Genomic DNA, 25,457 nt, shown 5'->3' on the forward strand with positions numbered 1-25,457 from the left:
TAGAATGGCCTATGCTACTCATCTCTGACGTTCACAGATGATATGGATGTGCTAAACCAGAGCCTGGTACTTGTCCAGAGGCCAGGCCTTGATTCTGAACCTGTATCACTCTTGCCTCTTTTTTTGTTTAAATATCCATGGGTTTATGATATGGAGGGGAGAGAAACTGAAAATCTCTTTGTTTACCAAATAAAAATTGGCTCTTTGTGTTGATCTCAGAAGAGAAATGTATTTGACCATTTGCAGGTTTGTAGAGTGTAGTTAGAAGAAGGAAGGTCCTATGGCCTGAAGCATGGGTCTCAGTAAAAGGCTTCAGCTCTCTGACTTTCTGTCCCCCCACACCCCGACTTTTTCTTTCTTGAGCTTTGTCCCTCAGTCATACTGCCGCACCCCAGCCTTGCCCACATTAGAGACCATAGCCTGCTGGACCGATGCCCATCTTGGCCTAGGCCCCTGCTTCTTTTTCCTTGGCTTTGGCGTGTATGTGGGGAAGTCTCCACACCTTGTTTTATTTCCCCTGTACCTACTCCTAGCACCAGCTCCTGTCTCCCAGCCTCACCTGTGTTCACTATAGTTTCAAACATTCTGTTTCCACCTTCCAGACAAAAGCCCTGGAATCCCAGAACTTGGGTGGGTGCGGGCCCCTTATGTGTAGCCCAATCCTAGCTGCCACTGGCTGCTTGTCAGTGAGTGCTTCAGTTCACCTTTGACCCAGGACCTCCTCTCCTGGTCAGAACTGTAGGACAGTTTTTCACAAGGTGAAGGTAGCCTGAAAGTTGCAAAGGACTTGAGAGCAAGGCTGCTGGAGAGATGTGGGGGTCCATGGAATATTGACTGTCAGTAAAGCTACAGACTAGATGGACCATGAGGAGAAAGAAGAGCAGTGGATGGGACAGGGCCTGGGGGACACATGTCCTCCAAACTCCTTTCCTTTTGAGCTTCCTCTCACCTAGGTGTCATCAATGACTGTTATCAATGACTCAAAGCCCATTTGGGGGTCATTCTGGGCTCTTGTATTTGCCATGCACATATTTCCCTAACATAACTGCAATCTGTGGAGTTTCCTATGCTCACTGACTCTGCCTGGTGATTGGAGTTAAGGCTCATGACTTGTTTGTCCGTGTGTCCCCAGATGTAAAGCAAATCTGACACATTGACAATGTTCTTTGTGTGTTCTGGCATGCAGACATTCTCTACATTGAGTTAGGTTCTGAACTCATGAATGACCCGTTGAAACATATCACAAGGCCCTATCAGACAGCCTTGGCTTTTATACTACAAGCTCTTAGCAGATACATGAAGTCCAGAGCCCACTCATCAAAAGCCAGGGGTTCAATGCAGAAATGCTCAAGGTAGGGTGGTCCATTTAAGAGGAAAATGGTCTTCCTTCTTTTAGGGCCCAAGACCCATCTACGTTTTGGGGTAGCCTCTGCTGGGCTTGCAGTCAATCTTGATGAAGATTGCCACCCAGCATTGCCTTGCCATGTTCTTCCTGGTGTACACCATACCATCCCTACCCTCCAAGAATTGTGCAGCTAAGTTTTAGACGCTAGGATAGATCTGACTTGGGGTACACTTGATCTCATTCTACCCTATCACTGACTTCTATCTTTTTAGATGGTGGTGGGTGCTGGTGGCATCTTTGTTTCCTCTTCATCTTTCCTTTGAGTTCACAGATCCAGGTAGAGACTGAAGGGAAAAGGGGACCCTCCAGCTGGGCATCTTTAATGGGCTCCAACATCAGTCCATCTGGGCCATAAACTTTCTGATGGAAGAGATGAGCTCTCCTTTTCTGTCCAAAGACCAATGGATGCCACTGTCTAACCCAAGTGGAATACAACAGGAATCCTTAGGTGACCTGAGTAGATTCATCTCGTGCTCTGTGACCATGCCCATGCGTGCTCTGGCTTGGAGGTGGTCTAGTAAATTCTCCTATGACTCCAACACACCTGGGACCATATGTCCGTGATTTGGAGGGGCAGTTGTGACGCCAAGCACTTAGAGGTGCCTAGACCAGTTCTTTGTGCAGAAACTGCCTGAGGAGGTCCATGGAAGTCGCCCTTTATCTGGATAAGAGTTACCCTTGGATGCCATTCAGTTTCCTTGTTCTTATTCTTTGCTCCGAAACAAACTATTAGGATATATTTTAGTCTTTCACACAGACTCATTCTAAAGCCAAAACACACTTCCATTGTCAATGACTGACTTGGTTTCCTGGTGTACCAATAGTATCTGAGCAGTGTAATTAATGCAGTTGGACGTCTGAGGATCAAGTTTTACTTCAAAGTCTGCCATGGGTGATGGTGCAATCCTGTGAAGGAGGACCTCTCTGAAAGAGCTGTCCCCACTGTCTGAGGACCCTGGTCTGCACAGAAGCCAAATCTGGAATGTAGCTTGTTTTTGGATGAAATTAGAGGCAGAGTCTCAGTCCCTAAAGATGACTTCACAGCATCCCACTAGAATCAAGTGACAGAGACTGTGGGTTAACAGGGCAAGGTAAAGGAGGCAAGGTACTCCAAGGTCTTATGTGGCAAGACCCTACTCACCAGGCCAGAAAACAGTCAATTCTGCTGAGCTGGCTGCTTCTTACCAGCTCATTCCACCACAGAGACTATCTTACAAATGTCAAGTAACCTTCTCAGAGTCTTCATCGGGTCTATCGGAATCCTGGAACGCAAACTGGAGTGTCCCAAAGAGTTTGGGAACATTTACTTCATAAACCCAAGGAGGAGAATTAGAACCTAAGACAGAAACAAGGGGCAAGTTCCATGGCTTTCCCAAAATCTAAGCATCATACCGTGTGCTTGCCGAGGACAAGAAATGGAAGCAAGGTAAGATGGTTGGGGAGTGGTTTGGTTTAAGGCCAGGGATTTCTCAGCTGAGATGAAGATGTTGGGGGATCATCTGGTAGAAGTTGGGATGGGTGCATGGTCTGAGTGAACCAGTTCTTCATGTCTTCTACTTTTAGTCAGTGTGCAAGGGCATTCTCAGTCCTCTGAGCCTTGGTGATACCCTCAAGAGCTAACTAGGAGGACAGCATGCCAGTATAAACCATCCTGAACATATGCCTTCCCCTTGGCACCATGTCTCTTATTTGCCCAGCAGCCCACATCCTGCTTCCCATAAGTTGCTTGGACTCTCCAAGATAAAAATCAAGGCCATGTTCAGGGAGCCACTGGGAGTCTTCTATGCTCATCAAGAAGGAAATTTTATCACTGAAGTCAGGCCTTCTACATTGGGCAACAGCCAGTTTGTTCCTACCACAATCAGTCAAACACACCTAACCTTGTTCCCACGGATTAGTCAAACTGTTAACAAAGTTCCCCACTTCCGTCATATTGATTTATAGTAGCAATAGAAGCACACCACCCAAGAGGGCACACCTCTTTCCACCCAGGAACTTATAAATGTCAAGGAATTTCTACTCAAATCGAGAGGAACCGGCACAATGGGGATCTCCACTGTTATCTTTGAAATATGTCTTTTGTGGGGTCAAATTCTGTCTACAGGTATTTCGTCTCATTTATTTATAGTCATGAATTGTGCTTCTGCAAATCTCAGTCCTGGTGGGTTGGATGAATTTGTTCATGGTTGTGTGACTGTCCGTCTCAAGGAGGCTCTTTGCTAATAACTGTAAATATTTGTAAGTGTGTGGAGGCGTGTGCTTTCCTTTTTGCCCCATGTCTGCCTGAGAGATAGAAGAGGCGGCGGCAGGGAAGAAGCCAGGCATTCTGTTGGTGTTCTCAGGGAGTCGTTCGGTGAAGGAAATGATTGACTGAAGTCCCCAGGCTCAGGAAAGGCTTATGGGAATTAGGGAGAGGCCTTGCTAAATACATAGGTCCGGTGCTGTGAAACTGGAAGGAGATGAGCTTGTATTGGTGTTCTGCATGTGCCTTCTTTTCCGTATGTCTGGCTCTCTGACCATTATTTGCTGAGCAAAGCCAGGTCAAGGGACCAACAGACAGGATGGTGTTAGTGTGCCAGTCACACTGCTTGCAGCTCAGTCACTCCAACACTGTGTCAAGTGATGATCAGGGAAGACTTACCTGGTCACTCCTCCATATGGCTGAATGTGTCATCTCACAGAGGACACCCTGTGTAACCCATCTCTTTCTCTCTGGCTGTATGTCCTCCCTCTGTCTGTCTCTTTCTGTCTCTCTGTTTTTCTGTTTGTCCTTCTCTTTGCTCTGCCTCTCTGTATCTCTGTCTCTTTCTGTCTGTCTCTTTCTCTGTCTCTTTGTTTCTGTCTCTGCCTCTCTCCTCTCTACCTTTCCCTTTCCTGGATATCCTATCTCTCATCTCTTTCACCCAGTTCTTTTTTTCTTTCCTCCCTCTTTCCCTCCCTCCTCTTTCCCTTCCTCTTTTTCTTCCCTTCCTCTTCTCTTTATTTCTTCTTCACACACCCTGTTCTTTTCTTTCTCCCTTTGGAGCCTCTATGGCTAGGTTTCTTAGGCAAGATTATCAGATGAATTCCAGAATGCTCACTCTCCCCAGGCTGGGTGAGATGAAGACTCATTTGGGGCATGGCTTTCACGAGAACATCACCCCAAGACCAAATCCTCAGGCGTGCACTGCTGACCAAGGGGTCCTAGACTGAGGCAGCCAAGAACTAGTCAGGCTGTCTGTCTTCTTGGAGAGTGTGAAATGGGAGGCAAGGCCAGCTTTCAGGGTGACAGACTTGCTCTGTCCTTGCCCAGTGACCTGGAATCACCATAGTCCTTGGGGGGAGACAGCCGTGCCCTTATCCACAAAGAAACAAAGGCAGTAGTGCTATGGGGCTGAGGGAGTTTGTCCTTTTAACATGATGCTACATGTGTGCTTACATACAAATATGCATGCTGGCCCTACATGTGTGCTTACATACAGGTATGCATGCTGTGGCTTCAGCACACAGAGGGGGAACTGACCCTCTTCCACTTGAGCTTCTTCTCTAATTCAAGCCAGGAAACACCCCAAAGTTAGGCACCATAGTTCAGATGAGGGACACAAAGACTCAGGAGATTGGCTATATGGGAGCTGGGCTAGAATTTGAACCTGGAGTAAGGCCTGATGGCACTGAAGTGACAGCTACGTCAGATTAAGCCATGGCTGCTCCAGGCAGGGAGCAGAGGGAGCTGCATGTCTGACCTCAGTGTCATCTTTGTACAGAGTCAGGTGCACAGGTCATGCTGGGCAGGAGAGAGGCTGAGGCACTGCTGTTGGTCAATGGCAGAGCCAAGGACACTGTTGGGACAGACCCTCTCCTGCAGTAAAACCCAGTTTACCCCTTTGCAAATGGGGTGGCATGCTCTTTTCTACAGAGTAAGGGAATGAGACACCTCCCACCGGCCACCCCGTCGGACTAGCAGGTAGAATAAGTCTTACGATGGTCATGCCCCATTTGGAGCAATTTTCTAATGTTTTATCCACATGTGACTTCCTTAGGGTAGTTTGGGTCTCGGAGTATCTCTAGGAAGACAGGACTTGGGAGCAATTCGAACATTAACCACATCCTCACCATTCCTGAGCAATCATCTCTCCGTTTCCAAAGAAAATGGGTTCTAGGAACTTCCTTGCTTCTACCCAAAGCATCTAGCACTCAAGTCTTTTGTCAACTGGTGTGTGACCCACAGACATCCTTCTGTGTCCTTCCAGATCTAGCCCCTCATAGAATATCAGCCTTGTGTGACTCAGTGCTATACCACATTGCTCATGTGAGGACGGCAAGAGGGAAGGTTTTCATGTTCAATAATACAGGAGCAGGCTTTTTTTTCTTTATATTTTTGATTCACCACCTGTGTAATTTGTGAAGGAGCCCATGGGTACGTAGGGCCAACTGGAATATACTAAGATTATTTTATTGTTTTGACCATGAAAATGGAACCTTGGTGTTTGAGTTTGGGCTTTGAGGGACCCACACAGCAAAGGTGTAAAAGCTATGTCTTTAGGAGTTGGTGAAGGTGACTTCAGGTGTTCCTGGTATGTCGTTGCTTCCAAGGAAGGTTTTTGCCCGGATTCCTGTACATAAAACACAGAACCTGAATTTGCTTTTATTTCTTTCACAGCATCTCAAACAGCTGTTCCCACAGATGGTAAGTACTTTGAAAATATGGACCTGTATCAGTGTATGATTTCCCCCAATGTCGTGATAGACACTGCCTCAATAAATGGTAATAAATGACACTAGGATGAAATATATAGTGTTCCATGTAGACGGTAATGACAATAGAAACTCCTGCCAGCTAGAGCATAAAGGACCCTGTGTTAAGACAATTGCAGTGTTCATTTTTATGTTGCTCCTGCCTCATATTACATTTTATGTTAGAAGCGAATAGAATATCTAAATGCAGGCCTTGGATTCGGTCCTGGTGCAAGAAGTTCTGACTAGGAGACATGAAGCAAACTCAGGGATCAGTGGTTGGCAGATGATATATAAGAATAACTTGCCTTCTTCATACTTGGACCAACTCCTGCTTGAACTAAGACGAATCAGAATCTGATGTTAACAAGATTATAGGACCATTTGCTTGCCATTGGTTTATTTACTCTATTTTGAGACCCACCTAGCCCAGGCTAACCTCAGACATGCTATGAAGGCAATGTTACCCTTGAACTCATGATCTTCTTGCCTGGAGTTTCCAGGTTGTAAGAATCTAGAATTGTGTCACCATCCCCCAACTCTTGTCACATTTGAAATGACATAAAATTCACCTCCAACTCCCTGGCTTTTATCTCCTTTTGCAAAAAAAAATTATTTATCAAGACCTTGGGTAGTGCACATAGACAAAACTGAAACATTGATCCCCCCACCCCCAACTCCCAGGGGAATGAGTGCATTCGAGGCTAACCTTGTACCCTGTATGAGACTATATCTAAGAGGTGGATTCAATTCTAAGCTGAGCTTTGTCTTTTTTAAGGTTGGTGGACCCAGGGAGTGTAGGGGACAAATAACCATAAGGCCTTCTTCTTCGCTCTTGTTTCTGGCTTTGGGCTACTGATGGAATAGGGGTTGGATCTGCTTCCTGTTGCTGGGATCACACACAGGCTCTAAGCAACTTGGAGGAGGGAAGGTCTCTTTGGCTTACAGGTCACCATCCATCATTGAGTGAAGCCAGGGCAGGACCTGGAGGCAGGAACTGAAGCAGAGGCCATGGAGGAGCCCTGTTTGCTGGCTTTCTGACACATGCTTAGCTAGTGTCTTATACAGCACAGGCTCACCTGCCCAAGGACAGTGGGCTGCCCTTGCCCTGACAATTATCCATCAAACCAATCCACACAGACAGGGCCACAGGCAATTCTGATCTGGGCAACTCCCAGATTGAGAGTCCTTTACTTGACTTAGTTGGAGCTATGTTGACAGTGGAGATAACGAGGACAAATGGCCAGCATTGCTGCTGCTGCTTGGGGAGAACCCAACAAAATTGTTGGGCACAGAAGTCAGGGGTGGAGTAGAGAGGAGAGATGTGGGTATCAAGCTGTTGGGTATACCCCACCAATCCCCACCCTTCCCCTTCACTCTTCTCTCTGCCCTCAGTCACGTGATGGGTGAACTTGGCTTTAGCCTCCTGTCTGTAGGGCTAGTGAAAAACAGTCACTGTTTCTTTCTTCCAAAATTAAATATTGCACATAATCAATGCTCAGATATTATAGGTAATATGTGCTATTATCAAAATACCTTCTTGGCAGGAACTCCAGGGAAAGCTTTTTGACCAACTCCCAGAAAGGAACAAACCAAGGCTGGCAATTCTCTAGTGGGACCAATCAGAGAGTGACCAGCAGAGGGTAGTAAGTTTGCGTCCTGCAGACACAGGGCCTTCTTTGGGAACACCTTGGAAGGTTCAGGTTTCCTTTGCCAATCCCCATAGCACCCTCTGAAGATCTCCAACAACAGTAACTGTCTGATCCTCTTACCTTGTCTCCACTTCCTCTCACTCTCAGATCTCAGAGTTCTCACAACCACAAAGGAGCCACCGAAGGGTACACTCAGAATGGGCTCCTGCTGTCAGGATGCAGAACCTGTTTTTTTCCTGCTATCACATAGCTGCTGTCTGTTTCCTCTCACAACACAGCACAGATATAATTGTGAGAGACATAAGGCCAGCACTCCACACAGAAGCATGCTGCCTGACCAGTCATGTGCATTCTTACAGTGCGAGAGTAGACTGGAGGGCTGGAGAGAAGACTGCTGTTAGATGGACTCCATTGTAACCTTGACCCTGATGAAGATGGAGTGGATGCAGAAGCACCCTTGTGGGTGTGTGAGTGTGTGTGTGTGTGTGTGTGTGTGTGTGTGTGTGTGTGTGAGAGAGAGAGAGAGAGAGAGAGAGAGAGAGACAGAGAGACAGAGAGAGAGACAGAGACAGAGACAGAGAGACAGAGACAGAGTCTCACCATGTAGCCCTGGCTGGAATTCCTCATGCAGACCATGTAGACCTTGATTTGCATAAACCTACCTGATTGTGTCCCAGTAGTGCAGGGATTAAAGGTGTGAGCCATCATTCCTGGACTTTGAGAAAGCAGTTTGGGACAGGGAAGTAACTAAAATATATAGGTGTTTTTTCAAAATAAAACTTAAGGAGCAGCCACTGGTCATGGGTGGGTCGTCGGGACAGCCCTGGGCATGACTTCAGAGACTATGGGCAGGTCTGTGATAAGCAGCATTAGATAAGAGCTAGACAGAGGCAAAGTTGAGTGGAGATGTCACAGAGAGGTCACAGAGCAGGGCAGGTTGGAGAGGAAAGAGGTACAGCCTAGTGGGTGAGCCTTAGTGAGAGCTGAGAGTGAAGGTGGAAAGAAACAGACATCAAATGTGATGTCCAAGTTCCAGCACACTTGTGGCTGTGCATGGTAGCATCAAAGATCCCAATGAAATACTGAGTTTAGAGTGGTTGACATGGATATCCTGGATACTGATGGAGTGATATCCAGTGTGAGTCTGGAGTTCTACACTGGGACTGTCAGGGCTAAATAAGGACTAAAGAGGTGACCTTGAGAGACCCTTGTCTAGGATGTTTCCAGAGGATATGGGGAAGAGGATACTAGGAAGACGATGTAGAAAGTAACCTTTTGGCTCCTAGGGTGGGGAATGACAAGTAAGACAGCCCTGCAGGCCAGGGGAGGAGAGGGTACATGGTGGTGCTGGCACAGGACACAGAAGCCACAGAGCCCAGCATGCCAAGAGAGCAGTTCCCGCTGTGTCAATGCAGGTTTGTCTCTGAGGCTGGTGAATGGCAGTGACCGCTGTCAGGGCCGGGTGGAGGTCCTGTACCAAGGCTCCTGGGGCACCGTGTGTGATGACAGCTGGGACACCCAGGATGCAGATGTCGTCTGTCAACAGCTCGGCTGTGGCCATTCTGTGTCAGCACCAGGAGGGGCCCATTTTGGAGAGGGCTCAGGGAACATTCTCTTGGGAGCTGTGCACTGCTCAGGATGGGAGTCCTACCTGTCCAGCTGTCAACATGACGGGTGGTACAACCATGACTGTGGCCACAGGGAAGACGCCGGAGTTGTATGCTCAGGTAGTGTTGTTGTGACCTCTAGATGTTGCACTATATGCCTAGGCAACATTGTGATTGTGTGTGTGCACACATGTCTGCCTGTGTGTGCATGTGTGTGTATGCATGTACTCACACAGCTTGAGTGTGCTTCTGCTATGAGTCATACCTTATTTAATGTCAGAGGCTCTATATCGCAGTCTCTGTTCATAGATGATGACATTGAGTGCTGAGAAGTCCCAAACTGGGAGGTGGTGAAGACAGATTTTTAGCTTCTGTCTCATCAGAGCTCACTGACACCATCACTCAGTGATGACTGGGACCAAGATTATCCTTGACCCTGAAGAGGATAAGGCGACTGCTGGTCCTTACCACCTAATTGTATAAAGCAAACGCAAAGCAATGAGTGGCCCATATGTCCTCTCTATTGGAGATTACATGATAAACAGAAATACACCATCTTGAGGGCGACAAATTCTCCCTAATCCTAATCCTAATTGATTATATGATGCTGGTATCCATTCAAATAAAGGCAGCTTTTAATCTACAAAGAAGGCACCCAGGGTTGCAGTCCATTGTATGTAGCCAAGAAGATTTCTAGTTCAACCACTGGTAGGCAGTTTTTATATCCTGGACTGTGCGCATGTCACAGGAAACAAAGAGTGACCGAGTGGATCACAGCCCACCTGAGAATGGCACTTATTCTCAGGACCATGGTCCTGCCAGCAGCCACACTGTGAGAGGCTCTATCTGCCCTTCCAGAATAATCCCTGGAAGTCACCTCTTTTGTTAGTTAGAGCCACTTTCTCAGGATTGTTTCAGCAATGGCAAATGTTTATAATGAGAGGTTATGTCTGGGTTCCTCAAGGTAGGACCAACACCCAGTGAACTCTTTCTCATTCTGCAGAAGTGTCCTATACAGCTGAACAAAGCACAGAAGGTAAGTTGTAGTAGGTTGTATCCCTGTGGCCTATTGTCCCCAGAACCCCCAGACTCACCTCCTATCAGAAGATGGGCAGAAGGAAGAGCATGTGGAGTCCTTAGCAACCAGGGAAATTTCCCAGTAAGGTCAGGCCTATAGCGGCGTATATGCCATGGATTATGGCCCTGAGTTGTGCAGGTTGGGGAGGATCAGCCAGAGGAGGCACCTTCAAGGGTCACCAAGGACTTCTTTTTTGTAGGGATTCCATTGACCAGTCTCAGTGCCCCGAGGTCCCCATGTTTCATCCACACCTTGGCCAGTCTAGGGAGCAGAATTTATAACTTCAGTGCCTGGAGAGGAAATCAAAACTCTGCTTAGCCAATGCCCTTGTCATTTCCTTTCATCTAAGGCCTTATAAAGCTACTCTGGATGCCTGAATCACCAACAAGGGACATTAAATATCCGGTTCCATCTCTTTGAGTTCCTCCAATGAGTGGTGTTGGTGGCACATCAGTACAGTTTAGACGCTGATGGCCTGGGCTTTGGGAAAGAAAATCCCTTTCTTCTCTCCTTGGCATTCTTTTGATCCTAGGACACTGCAAGAACTGTTTCCATAGCAGTGTCTCTGGCCAGCCCAGGGTTTGTAGGGAATCCAATTGGCCCAGTGTCAGGCATCACTTTTCCTTAGGAATATGAGGTGTCCCAAAGATGAGGCTGGCTTTACTCTCACTAAAGCCATATTCCTTCCCAAGATTCCACCCAGTTTATATCAGGAGCTGCTGTGTAGGGGAGAGGTCAATTCTTTCTGTATCCTGAGACCTTTGAAGGTTATGCAGAGCTGGTTGCTGGGTGCCAGTGGGTTAATGTCTTGATATCATCACTCCAATCCCCAGTACCAAGTATACTCTTGAAGGCACTGTGTCTGAGAGCCAGGGCTCTTTTAAAGTAATTTAAACATATGTTTGAAATTTGTCTCTCATTTAAAGAGGACAGATTAGAGTAATTTCCAAAACAGTAAAAAAAATGAGCATGTCCACACACACATATACACAACCACACACACATACATAACACACACAACAGCACATAGACAACACACACACACACAGCTGAGAGTGTAGGATGACATACAATATTCTACCACTCATGATGCTGAGCTAGTAGGTTGTTGAGTTTCAGTGTAGCCTAGGGTACATGAGGCAGTCATGTGATCCAGGACAGTAGGGGACAGGCAGCTCATTCAGGTTTATAATTTTGTATTAGGCCTGAAAGCAATTCTAATGTAAACTGTCAACCATGTGTATGTAAGCAGCTGTTGAGAGCCTTTGCCATGCACTCTTTTGACGGTAGGATCATCTTTAAGCCCCTTTGGTCTATTTTAGACCAACCTGCTCTGCCTTCTCATTTACTGCTGACAGGTATGGCTCAAGGTAGAGAGTAATGTGTGCAGGTCCAGTGTGTGAGGAGTTGGGAGGGGTTTGCAATCTCTCTCTCCTTGAAATAGTCTTGATTCTACAGTACACGGCCCTCCAAGTACCTCCAAGCCATAGGTACAAGGTAGAGTAAGTTTCTTGTCACTATTCAAGGCAGATTCAACCTATGCCAACACAGTTTGCAGAAACTTATTCACCCGGGTGACCAACTTGGTCCTCATGTCTAGGACAGAAGTAGAGAGCATTGTAGTGAAGGTTCACAGGCAAAGTGAGAGGGTACAGATCTTTACAGGTCAGTGTGGCCAGGATGCAGCAGCAGGAGCTGTTCATGTCCTATATTGCTTTAAAGTTCATGAGTGAGCTGCCACCAAGTGTACAAGTGAGACATGACCAACAATGGAGAAACCACCATGTCTTTCCAGGAACAGATTCTGGTTTGGCCGTGAGGCTGGTGAATGGAGGAGACAGGTGTCAGGGTCGAGTGGAGATCCTTTACCAGGGTTCCTGGGGCACTGTGTGTGACGACAGCTGGGACCTCAATGATGCCAACGTGGTGTGCAGGCAGCTGGGCTGTGGCTTGGCCGTGTCTGCCCCGGGAAATGCCAGGTTTGGACAGGGCTCAGGGCCCATTGTCATGGATGACGTGGCCTGTGGAGGCTATGAGGACTATCTGTGGAGATGTTCCCACCGAGGCTGGCTCTCTCATAACTGTGGACACCAGGAAGATGCTGGAGTCATCTGTTCAGGTAAGACCCAGTGATCATTACATCTGCCTGACAGCAATGAGCTCAGGTCACTATGAATGCTGTCAGAACTCCATTCTGGCCACTTCATTGGTCCTTGTAAGGACTGGTGACTATCCAGGACAATGCCTTTCTCAGTCATTGTCCTGCACAAGGCTCTCAGTCTCTAGTGAGTGTAGAGTTTCTGTGAGAGAGGTAAGCAATGGAAATGCAATGTCAAGTCTTACCCATGAGTAAGGTCAAAGGTCAGCATACATGTGCTCTTGCAAAAGGTAATCCAGCTTTGGTCTGGAGTATTGGAATCCTGTTTCTATGCTGAATTTGAACTATCAGAAGGGCAAAGCTGTACCGAATAGCAAGGTGAGCAAATTCACTCTTCTTTTTCCATAGTGTTCCCCAGAATCCTTCCCAAAAAGTTTTGCTGAAGGACTCTTCTGGGGAAGCTTCAGTAACTCCTTCAGTCCCTCAGGGTCTGCAGAGTCCTGGGTTCTCACAGATCGGGTTCAATAGCTCAATCATGATAACACACTGGGAATGTTATTCATGAATGTTGGTGGTGTGGACATGGCAGTTAGGTCCTATGTAGTATGTTCATGAGGTAAATTGACAAATATTTGGACATGGATATAGCAGAGAGGATTGCTAGAGTCCTACAGAATCCTTTAACTGTGAAGGTGGATCTTTGAATCTTCAACAAGTCAAGGCTGACTGTGTTGTTGGCCCATTACCCACACAGTAACATAGAACCCTGGTTTCCTGTCATGTCTGCAGGTGGTCATGGTTTTTTACTTGCTATTATTAAACTGCATAAAACCGGGTCCACCTGGGGCATGGAGTACATGGTAGAAGTACATGAGTAGCTGTATTACTCATGGTCTGCTTTGGCAACCCCCACCTTGGAGCATCAGCCTCAGCTACATCTGTAGAAATGCTGAGTCTGTCTTCCCTGGGAGTCCAGGTGAAATTCAGGTGCTTTCTATCAAGTGTCCTTCTATTTCTCAAAGATGTCTGTGCCTCCCCTTGCTCAGGTCAATGTCGACAGCTTGGAGTCCCCTCTTCTCCTGTTCATTTCAGGGTCATGCTTTTTCTTCTGACACTAGGGAATTATTGATAAGACACACATTGCTCACTCCCTCTAGTTTTCACCAAATATGTTACCTGGGTCATCAGCTTTGCTCTTTGCACATTCATGGCTGACACAACATGTCTGGTATGTTTTATACACACATCACTGGGCATCATAGACCCCACTGCTGCATGCTACTCAGAATGGATGGCCTGAGGCTTTGCATGGTGCTAACCTCAATTGGGCGGGCTGGTACCTCAGAGTACCACACTGTGTCCTGATGCTCTTAGAGTAGCTTCCTCTGCATCTGGACATCTGAATGTTTCAATTCCTCATGTTCTTTCCTGTTTTCTACATTGATTATCTTACTGATAAATAAGTTTATCAGTATATTAGTATATGTATAACCCAGGCTGCTGTCCTTGAGCTATGAATTCCCCATCTTCATTTCCCCAGTGCTGGGATTACTTCAATGAGCCCTGGTACCCAGCATACATCCTGGTTTCATTTCTTCTTATACAGGGTACTGCAGTTCACTCAGTCTACCCTAGTGTGCTTGCCATAACCATGTTCCAACACCACCCCCTATAGCCTCAGGCAGCTCACTGCAGATGCTATGGTGTCCTGGAGCAGGTCGCCTTTGTCCTGTCCCTCACCAGACTCCACTTGGTTTGTTCTAACTGTTCTTTCTAAATTCTAGGGGCACTGTCACCTTCAGAAGTCCCTACCTGGTTTATACTTTTAAAGACACACACACACACACACACACACACACACACACACACACACACACTCAGACAGAAACAGACAAACGATACACACATACATATACTTGGATGGACAGAGACACACAAACATACATAGTGATAAATACACAGACACAGAAACACACACATATAGTCTCACATGCAAAGGAAATGGGTTCCAAGAACTTCTTTGCTTCTACCCAAAGCATACGACACTCAAGTCTTTTATCAACTGGTGTGTGACCCACAGACGCCCTCCTGTGTCCTTCCAGGCATCCCAGATCTAGTCCCTCATAGAATATCAGCCTTGTGTGACTCAGTGCTGTTCCACATTGCTCATGTGAATATGGCAAGAGGGAAAGGTTTTCATGCTCAATAATACAGGGGCAGGCTGCTTTTCTTTAATATTTATGATTTACCACTTATGTAATTTGTGAAGAAGCCTATGGGTACAGAGGGCCAACTGGAATATTACAAAGATTATCTTGCTCTTTTGACCAATGAAAAAGGTATTTAAGTTTTGTCTTTGGGGTGAAGCCCACAAAGAATAGGTGTAGAAACTATCCCTTTAGAAAGGATTTTTGCCAGGATCCTTGTGGTCGAAACACACACTCTGAATTTGTTTTTATTCCTTTCACAGATTCTCAAACAAGCAGTCCCACACCTGGTAAGTACATTGAAAATATAGACTTGTATCAGTGTATAACTTCCTCCTATATTGTGATAGAGGCTGGCCCACTANATAGTAATAAATGACAGTAGGATGAAATATATAGTGTCCCATCTAGACAGTAATGACAATAGAAACTCCTGCCAGCTATAGCAAAAAAGGCCCCTGTGCTAAGACAGTTATAGTCTTCAATTTTATGTTGCCCTGGTCTCAATTTTCAGTTGATGTTAGAATCGAGTAGAATATCTGGATGTAGGTCTTGGATTCAGTCCTTCTGCAAGAAGCTCTGACTAGGAGACATGAAGAAGACTCAGGGATCTGTGGTCGGCAGATGATATGTAAGGATATCATGCCCTCTTCACACTTGGGCCAACTCTGGCTTGTCCCAAGCCGAATCAGAATTTAATGTTAGCAAGGTTGTAGGGCCACTTGTTTGCTATTGGTTTGTTTATTTACTTCTTTTTGAGACCCACAGAGCCCAGGCTAACTTCAGACTTGCTGATTTGGCAAGGGTCCCCTTGAACTCCTGATCCTCTTGTCTGTAGTTTCCGAGTTCTAGGATTCCAAAATGTTGCCACCATGTCCAGCTGTTTTTTTTTTTTTTTTACCACATTGGACATGATGTGTAGTTCACCTCTATGCCTAGACCTTGGGCATAGCCAAACTGAAACACTGATTCCCACCCCCACCCCCAACCTCTCAGAAGGCATGGCTGTGTAGTGCAGTTCAGGCTAAGTGTATCTTGTATGAGACCATCTCTACATGGTGGATCCAATTCTAAACTAAGCTTTTTCTTTATTAAGGCTGGTGGAATCCAGGAGGGACAAATAACGGTAAGGCCATCTCCTTCACTCTTGTTTCTGTCTTTGGGTTACTGATAGAATGGGGAGAGATTCTGAGTCCTGTTGCTGTGATCACACACTGGCCCTAAGCAACTTGGAGGAGGACAGGTCCGTTGGGCTTACAGGTCACCACCCATCACTGAGTGAAGCCAAGGCCAGTTCCTGAGGTTCCAGCTGGAGGCAGGAACTGAAGCAGAGGCCTTGGAGCAGCCCAGCTTACTGACTTTCTGGCTCATGCTTAGCTAGCGTCTTATACAGCGCAGGCTCACATTGCCCAAGGACAATGGGCTGGATTTCTCTGACAGTTATCGATCAAGAAAATCCATACAGACAGGGCTATAGTCAATCCTGTTCTGGGTAACTCCCAGATTGAGAGACCTGTACATGACTTAGCTGGGGTTCTGTTGACAATGGAGATAACGAGGACAAATGGCCAGCGCTGCTGCTGCTGCTGCTGCTGCTGCTGTGGCTCCTGCTGCTGCTGTTGCTGTTGCTCCTGCTGCTGCTGGTGGTAGTATTCCTGCTGGTGCTAGTGATGCATCTGCTGTCTGGAGGAATCCAACTGAATCGGTGGACACAGAAATCAGGGATGGAGTAGAGATGAGAGACATGGGTGTCACACTGCTGGGTAGACCCTACCAAGCCCCTCCTTTCCTCTTCATTCTTCTCTCTGCTCTTCAGTTATGTGATGGATGAAATTAACTTTAGCCTCCTGTCTGTAGGACTAATGAAAAACAGTCACTGATTCTTCCTTCCAAAATTAAAAATATTGCACATCATCAATGCTCAGCTATCACAGGTAGTATGTACTTTAACAGAACATACACATGTCGGGGAATCCAGAGGAAGGTTTTTGACCAACTTCTAGAAAGGGCCAAACCAAGGCCGGCAGTTCTCTAGGGGGAAACAATCGAGAGTGACCAGCAGAGGGCAGTAACATTGTGTCCTGCAGACCTGTGCCTTCTTTGGGAACACCTTGGAAGTTTCAGGTGTCCTTTGCCAATCCCCATAGCACCCTCTGAAGATCTGCAACAACAGCAACTGTCTGATCCTCTTACCTTGTCTCCACTTCCTCTCACTCTCAGACCACAGAGTTCTCACAACAACAGAGGAGCCACTGAAGGGTACACCCAGGATTGGCTCCTCCTGTCAGGAGGCTGAACCTGTTCTTTCCTGCTACCACACAGCTGCTGTCTGTTTCCTCTCACAACACAGCACAGATTCATGTGTGAGAGACTTAGAGCCAGCCCTCCACACAGAAGCCTGCTGCCTGCCCAGTCATGTGCATCCTTACAGTGGGAGAGCAGGCTGGAGGGCTGGAGAGAAGACTGCTGTTAGACGGACTCCATTGTAACCTTGACCCTGATGAAGATGGAGTGGATGCAGAAGCACTGTGTGTGTGTGTATGTGTGAGAGAGAGAGAGACAGAGACAGAGACAGAGAGAGCATATGTGTGTGTGTGTGTGTGTGTGTGTGTGTGTGTGTGTGCATGTGTTCCCATATCAATTGCTGGTTTAACCAGATAAACAATGTCACAGGAAACAGTGTGACTGTGGTGATCACCACCCACCTGAGAATGACCCTTAAAAGGAACATGGCCCTGCCAACAGCCACACTTGACTATTTATTCTGTCCTTCCACAGTAATCTCTGGAAGTCACCTCTTTTGCTAGTTGGATCCACTATCTCAGGACTGTTTTATTGATAACAAATGTTTATAATGAGAGGTTCTGCTTGAACTACAGAGATATCCAAATGACTTTTGAATACTTTGTGCCCACATTGGGGCTGTTGGTGAACCGGATAGTTTTTTGGAATGAATAGACAAAGAAGGAGAGTGAGGCCAGAAGATGCTCATGGTGACATGTCAGTAGCAAGTTAAAGAAGGATCAGTGTCAGATCCCACAATGCATTTCAGCATTTCTAGTGATGAAAGGCCTTTAGCACGGGAGACTGCAGCTCCTGCCTCTGGGTTCCTCAAGAGAAGACCAACACCCAATGAACTCTTCCTTTCTCATTTTGCAGATGTGTTCTATCCAACTGAACAAACCACAGCAGGTAAGTTGTTCTATGTTGTATCCCTGCGGCCTATTGTCCCCAGAACCCATAAGTTCACCTCTGACCCAGAAGATGGGCAGAAGGAAGAGCATGTGGAGTCCTTAGCTCCCAGTTAAATTTCCCAGTAAGGTCAAGCCTATAGCGGCATATATACCATGGATTATGGCTCTGAGTTGTGGAGGTTGGGGAGGATCAGCCAGAGGAGGCACCTTCAAGGGTCACCAAGGAGGTCTTGTTTGTAGGGATTCCATTGACCAGTCTCAGTGCCCAAGGTCCCCATGTTTCATCCACACCTTGGCCAGTGTAGGGAGCAGAATTACTGACTTCAGTGCCTGGAGAGGAAGTCAAAACTGCTTAGCTAATGCCCTGGTCATTTCCTTTCGTCTAAGCCCCTATAAAACTACTGTGGATGTCTCAGGCCAAAACCTTGAACATGAAATATCCTGTTCCATCTCTGAGTTCCTCCAATGAGCGGTGTTGGTGGCACATCAGTACAGTTTAGACTCTGAAGGCCTGGGCTTTGGGAAAGAAAAGCCCTTTCTTTTCTCCTTGGCATTTTTTGATCCTAGGACACAGCAAGAACTGTTTCCATAGCAGTGCCTCTGGCCAGCCCAGGGTTTGTAGGGAATCCAATTGGCCCAGTGTCAGGCATCACTTTTCCTCAGGCATGTGAGGTGTCCCAAGGATGAGGCTGGCTTTACTCTCACTAAAGTCATATTCCTTCCCAATATTCCACTCTGTTTATATCAGGAGCTGCTGTGTGGGTAGAGGTCAGTTCTTTCTGTATCCTGAGACCTTTGAAGGTTACGCAGAAGCTGGTTGCTTGGTGCCAGTTGAATAATACCTTCATATCTTCACTCCAATCCCTAGCACCAAGTCTACTCTTGAAGGCACTCTGTCCAAGAGCTAGGGCTCTTTTAAAGTAACTTAACCATATGTTTGAAGTTTCTGTCTCATTTAAAAGTGGCAGATTAGATTCATTTCAAAACCAGTAAAAAAACAATGAGAAAGGTCTCACACACACATGCACATACACACACACACACACACACACACTGAATCACACACATACTCTATTGTACTACTCAGGATGCTGAGTTAGTATGATCTTGAGTTTCACTCTAGCTTTAGGTACATCTAGACATACAGACCTAAAATAAAAAAACAACATTCACATACAAAATTGAGGCAAACAGTCATTCCACACATCTGCTAGTGCATAATATATTGATCTTCCAGCCAGTGTAATTTAAAAAGAATTAATTAGATGTGTACGTGTGAGAAAAAGTTTTGTACTTGTTCCCAAGATCTCAGTGCAAGTCCAATGTAGGCAAGTTAGAGCTAGGGTCTATGGGATATCCCTTTCTATAAAAATAGACTTTAGACTTGGAGGACTGAAGACTACATAGATTTCTCACTAGTGTCAAGTCAAACAGCATTGCCCAGAACAGACCCTGAATCACATCCCATCAGCAGGTTGACTGCACTTGCATGTCTTGGTTTTTCTCCATGGAGACTTAACACTATGTTTCTCATTTTTCTTCCTCATCTGTATATGTACATACAGAGCAGACAACCATTCCTGATTATACACCAATAGGTAAGAAAAGATTGTATAAATCTCGCACTGTAGGTCACAATGCTGATTGTATTCACAGCATCGACTTCCTTGTAACACTTAAGGGGATAGGGTGGTGGGTGTGTGCTGTGAAGACTTAGAGAAGCTGTGGATGCCTCCTGATCCTGAGGACGTCCCTCCTGTCAACCCTGTGTCTGTATTTCTCTGCCTGTGGAGGGGGTCAGTCAGTCTGCTGTCGCTTGACCTTTCCCTCTCCCTGTGTGTAGAAGTCAGTATTGGAGTGGGTTCCAAAACTCCCCTGTCTCTACATTTAGTATGATGTCAGAAGAGACTCTGGGGTTAGAGTGATTAATATAAGACAACCTTCCAGAGAGGTTGGGTGACAAAATGAGACTGATGACCTCTTATGAGAGGCCATTCTGATTCACTTCAAGTGGGTGCCCAGTCGAGGAATATGTCTTAGTGCAAACCCTCTACAGATGTTTGTCGTGTTTAAACATGCTGGGTTGAACTTTGTCATTAATGAAAAGTTCACATCAGTGGTCTTAGTGACCAGCAGTGACAAAGCTTGGGGACCTTATTTCAAACAGAGAGGAAGGTCTTGGAGTGTGTCATGTGGTCCTAGGGCAGTGTAGACCAGCACCTTTTTCAGATTAATAATTTTATATTGGGCCTGATAGCATTTCCATGTAAACTCTCCATCTTGTGTGTGTAAGCATCTGTTGAGAGCCTTTTCCAGGGACCCATGATCTTCTGTTGTGGGAGGAAGCTATCGTTCTGCCCCTTTGGTCTCTCATAGAGACTACCTGCTCTACCTTCTCTTTTACTGCTCTTTTTCTCTGTTCAGGATAGAGATGAATGTGCGCATGTGCAGTGTGTGTGTGTGTGAGGAGTTGGGAGGGCTCTGCATCCTCTCTCTCCTTGATCCTACAGTGCATGGTACTGCAAGGCCTAATGAACAAGGAAGCGTAGGTAGACAAGGTATCTTGTCATCATCCAGGGCAGATTCAACCCATGCCAACACAGTGTGTAGAAACCTAGGCATCCTGGTGACCAACTTGGTCCTCATGTCTAGGACAGAAGTAGTGACATTGTAGTGAGGGCACAGGGGCCATTGTCAAAGTGAGAGGGTACAGGTCTTTTTTTTTTTATTGGGTATTTATTTCATTTACATTTCCAATGCTATCCCAAAAGTCCACCACGTGCTCCCCCCTCCACTCCCACTTCTTGGTCCTGGCGTTCCCCTGTACTGAGGCATATAAACTTTGCACAACCAATGGGCCTCTCTTTCCACTGATGGCCGACTAGGCCATCTTGTGATTCATATGCAGCTAGAGACATGAGCTCCGGGGGGTGGGGGGGAGGTACTGGTTAGTTCATAATGTTGTTCCACCTATAGGGTTGCAGATCCCTTTAGCTCCTTGGGTACTTTCTCTAGCTCCTCCATTGGGGGCCTTGTGATCCATCCAATAGCTGGCTGTGAGCATCCACTTCTGTGTTTGCTAGGCCCTGGCATAGTCTCACAAGGGACAGCTATATCTGGGTTCTTTCAGCAAAACCTTGCTAGTGTATGCAATGGGGGAGGGGTACAGGTCTTTACAAGACAGTGTGGTCAGGATGCAGCAGCAGGAGGTGTTCATATCCCATATTGCTTTTAAGTTCATGAGTCAGTGTCCCACAAAGTGTACAAGGTCCATCATCCACACGGGACCAACAATGGAGAAACCACCATGTCTTTCCAGGAACAGATTCTGGTTTGGCCGTGAGGCTGGTGAACGGAGGAGACAGGTGTCAGGGTCGAGTGGAGATCCTTTACCAGGGTTCCTGGGGCACTGTGTGTGATGACAGCTGGGACGTCAGTGATGCCAACGTGGTGTGCAGACAGCTGGGCTGTGGCTGGGCCGTGTCTGCCCCAGGAAATGCCTACTTTGGACAGGGCCAAGGGCCCATTGTCCTGGATGACGTGGCCTGTGGAGGCTATGAGAACTATCTGTGGAGCTGCTCTCACCAAGGCTGGCTCTCTCATAACTGTGGACACCAGGAAGATGCTGGAGTCATCTGTTCAGGTAAGACCCAGTGATCATTACATCTGCCTGACAGCAATGAGCTCAGGTCACTATGAATGCTGTTAGAACTCCATTCTGGCCTATTCATCATTGGTCCTTGTAAGGATTGGTGACTATCCAGGATAATGCCCTTCTCAGTCATTGTCCTGCACAAGGCTCTCAGTCTCTAGTGAGTGTAGAGTATATGTGAGAGAGGTAAGCAATGGAAATGCAATGTCAAGTCCTACCCATGTGAAAGGTCAAAGGTCAGCATACATGTGCTCTTGCAAGGGGTAATCCAGCTTTGGTCTGGAGTATTGGAATCCTGTTTCTATGTTGAATTTGGACTATCAGAAGGACAAAGCTGTACAGCATAGCGAGCTGAGCAAATTCACTGTTCTTTTTCCAGTGTTTCACAGAATCCTTCTCAGAAAGTCCTGCAGAAGGACTCTTCTGGGGAAGCTTCAGTAACTCCTTCAGTTCCTCAGGCTCTGCATAGTTCTGGGTTCTCACAGATTCTGGTTCAATACCTCAGTCATGATAACACACTAGTAATATTACTCATGAACGTTGGGGTGTGGAAATGGCAGGGAGGTCCTATGTAGTATGTTTATGAGATAAATGGACAAGAAATATTTGTGCATGGATGTAGCAGGGATGATTGCTAGAGTCCTACAGAATCCTTTAACCATGGGGGTGGATCTTTGAATCTTCAACAAGTCAAGGATGAATGTGCTTTTGGCCCCACTACCCACACAGTAACATAGAACCCTGGTTTCCTGTCATGTCTGCAGGGGGTCATGACTTTCTTACTTGCTATTAGTCCCACCTGGGGCACGGAGTACATGGTAGAAGTTCATGAGTAACTGTATTACTCATGGTCCACTCTGGCAGCACCCACCCTGGAACTTCAGCCTCAGCTACATCTGTAGAAATGCTGAGTCTGTCTTCCCTGTGTGTCCAGGTGAACTTCAGGTGCTTTCTATCAAGTGTCCTATTATTTCTCACAGATGTCTGTGCCTCCCTCAGCTTGGGTCACTGTCAACAGCTTGGAGTCCCCTCTTCACCTGTTCATTGTAGAGTCATGCTTTTTCTTCTGACACTAGGGAATTATTATAAGACACACACTCCTCACCCCTCTGAGTTTTCACCAAATTCATTCCCTGGGTCATGGACTTTCTTCTTTGCACATTCATGGCTGACACGCCCTGTCTAGAAGGTTTTATGCACACAGCACTGGGCATCATAGACCCCACTGCTGCATGCTACTCAAAATGGATGGCCTGAGGCTGCATGGTTCTAACCCCACGTTGACAGGCTGGCACCTCAGAGCCCCACACTTTCTCCTGGTGCTCTTAGAGTATCTTCCTCTGTATCTGGACATCTGAACATTTCATTTCCTACATGTTCTTTACTATTTTCTACGTTGATTATCTTACTGATAAGTTTGTATGTGTATGTGTATGTGTATGTGTATATGTATATGCTAACCCAGGCTGCTGACTTTGATCTACTATTTCTCCAGCTTCATTTCCAAATGTTGGAATTACCACTGTGAGATCTGGTGCACAGCATGCATCCTGGTTTCATTTTTCCTCTTTATTGTTATACAGGGTACTGTAGTTCTCTTGGTCTACAATAATGTGCTTGCCACATTCCCCATTCCAACAGCCTCCTTTGTAGACACAGTCAGGTCACTGCAGATGCCATAATGTCCTGGAGTATATCTACTTTGTCTTGTCCTTAACCAGCCACCACTTGGTTTGTTCTAACTGTTCTTTCTAAAGATTAAGGACATGTGCCCTTCAGAAGTCCCTCCCTGATTAATACATTTTATGACACAACATACACACACACACATTGACACTCAGACATTAACACATATAATCCATATATACATACAAACATATTTGCATGGACAGACACACGAACATACAAAGAGTTACATACATGGATACAAAAACCATAGACATATATTCTCACATGCAAATATGCACATCGTAGACAGATACAGCACAGAAACACATTGTTATACACAACCCCTCCCCCACAAAGGCACAGAGACACATAAAATCCCAGAAGTACACACAGAGACAGATGTGGACACTGACACACAGGCACACACATGTACATTCTATTGGTTGTCCATGCATACTTACCCATAACATCTCCATTAGCACTTGTCCCTTGTTCAGAGCTCTCTGTTGAACCTTCAGGGGCCTAGATATGCTGGATTCTCTGCAGGGCTGGGAGCACTCATTGCTCCTTTCGTTCCTAGCTTGGTACATGTACCAAGAGCCTAACAGGGTGCCTGACTCAGGAGAGTGTACTGCAGCTCGCAGGATGGAGGGTGGAACTGTGAGCATCCACCCTCATGGCTCCTGAGAGCCTTCCTGCTGATTCCACAGATTATGCATATACACCAAGACATATTCATGCACACATGCTACACCAGCAACATTAACCACATCCTCACCATTCCTGAGCAATTACCTCACAGTAACCAAGGAAATGGGTTCCAAGAACTTCTCTGCTTCTTCTTAAACCTCTGACGCTCAAGTTTTTTATCAACTTGTGTTTGACCCACAGACACCCTCTGTCATCCAGTCATCCCAGATCTGGTCCCTCATAGAATATCAGCCTTGTGTGACTTAGTGCTATATCACATCACTCAAGTGAGGACAGCAAGAGGGAAAGGTTTTAATATTCAATAATATAGGGGCAGGCTATTTTCCTTCATATTTTTGATTTATCACCTGTGTAGTTTGTGAAGGAGCCCATGCTACAAAGGGCCCCGATTGGAATATTTTTCTAAGAACATCTTGTTCTTTTGACAAATCAAAAAGGAACCTAGAAAGTTGAGTTTGGAGTTTGGGGTGGGGCCCAATAAGAGAGTTGTAAAAGCTACCACTTCAGAAAGGATTTTTGCCAGGATTCTTGTGGTGAAACACACACACTGAATTTGCTTTTTTCTTTGACAGCTTCTCAATCAAGCAGTCCCACACCTGGTAAGTATATTGAAAATATGGACCTGTATCAGTGTATAACTTCCCCCTATGTTGTGAGATGCTGACACAGTACATGTCAATGAATTACACTAGGCTGAAATATATAGTGTCTCATCCAGATAGTAATGACAATAGAAACTCCTGCCAGCTATAACATACAGGGAAGCAATTACAGTCTTCAATTTTGTGTTACTCCAGTCTCAAATTTCATTATCTGAAGAAGCAAATAGAATATCTGAATGTAGGTCTTGGATTCAGTCCTGCTGGAAGAAATTCTGACAAGGAGACATGAAGCAGACTCAGGGATCTGTGGTTGGCAGATGATATGTAATGATAACATGCCCTCTTCACACTTGGGCCAATCCCAGCTTGTCCCAAGCCTAACCAGAATTTAATGTTAGCAAGGTTACAGGCCCACTTGTTTGCTATTGGTTTGTTCATTTATTTATGCATTTTTTTTGAGATCCATCTAGCCAAGGCTAACCTTGGACTTGCTGTTTTTGGCAACGGTATCCTTGAACTCCTGGTCTTCCTGTCTGTAATTTCCAGGTTCTAGGATTGCAAGACGTCCAATTTGTTTGTTTGTTTGTTTGTTTTTAAATCTCATCAGACATGATGTGTATTTCACACCCAGCTCAGATGTTTTTTATCTTTTCTTACAAAAAAAAATCATGTTTATCAAGACCTTGGGCAGTGCACATACCCAAAGTTGAAACACTGATCCCACCCCAATTTCTCAGAAGGCATGGCTGTGCAGTGAAGTTGAGGCTAACTTTGCACCCTGTATGAGAACATCTCTCCACAGTGGATCCAATTCTAATCTTAGCTTTTTCTTTATTAAGGTTGGTGGAATCCAGGAGGGACAAATAATGG

At 46.0% G+C, this 25,457-nt stretch overlaps 1 protein-coding gene across 11 annotated transcripts in view; it reads left to right on the plus strand.

Moving 5' to 3' along the window:
• The first annotated feature begins 3,420 nt into the window (after positions 1-3,420).
• The window catches only part of Dmbt1 (deleted in malignant brain tumors 1), an 89,572-nt gene continuing 67,535 nt past the window's right edge, over positions 3,421-25,457 (plus strand). For 5 of the 11 annotated variants that reach the window (XM_006507302.4, XM_006507298.4, XM_006507299.4 and 2 more), the window contains exons 1-12: positions 3,423-3,509; positions 6,045-6,071; positions 9,186-9,497; positions 10,381-10,413; positions 12,251-12,574; positions 15,024-15,050; positions 15,857-15,886; positions 17,920-17,952; positions 19,520-19,552; positions 21,274-21,597; positions 24,558-24,584; positions 25,427-25,456. In XM_006507302.4, coding sequence (XP_006507365.1) covers positions 3,449-3,509; positions 6,045-6,071; positions 9,186-9,497; positions 10,381-10,413; positions 12,251-12,574; positions 15,024-15,050; positions 15,857-15,886; positions 17,920-17,952; positions 19,520-19,552; positions 21,274-21,597; positions 24,558-24,584; positions 25,427-25,456 — 1,261 coding nt within the window. In that variant the 5' untranslated portion in view covers positions 3,423-3,448. 11 annotated transcript variants of the gene reach the window in all.

Source organism: Mus musculus, chromosome 7, assembly GCF_000001635.26.
Source record: "Mus musculus strain C57BL/6J chromosome 7, GRCm38.p6 C57BL/6J".
NCBI lineage: Eukaryota > Metazoa > Chordata > Mammalia > Rodentia > Muridae > Mus > Mus musculus.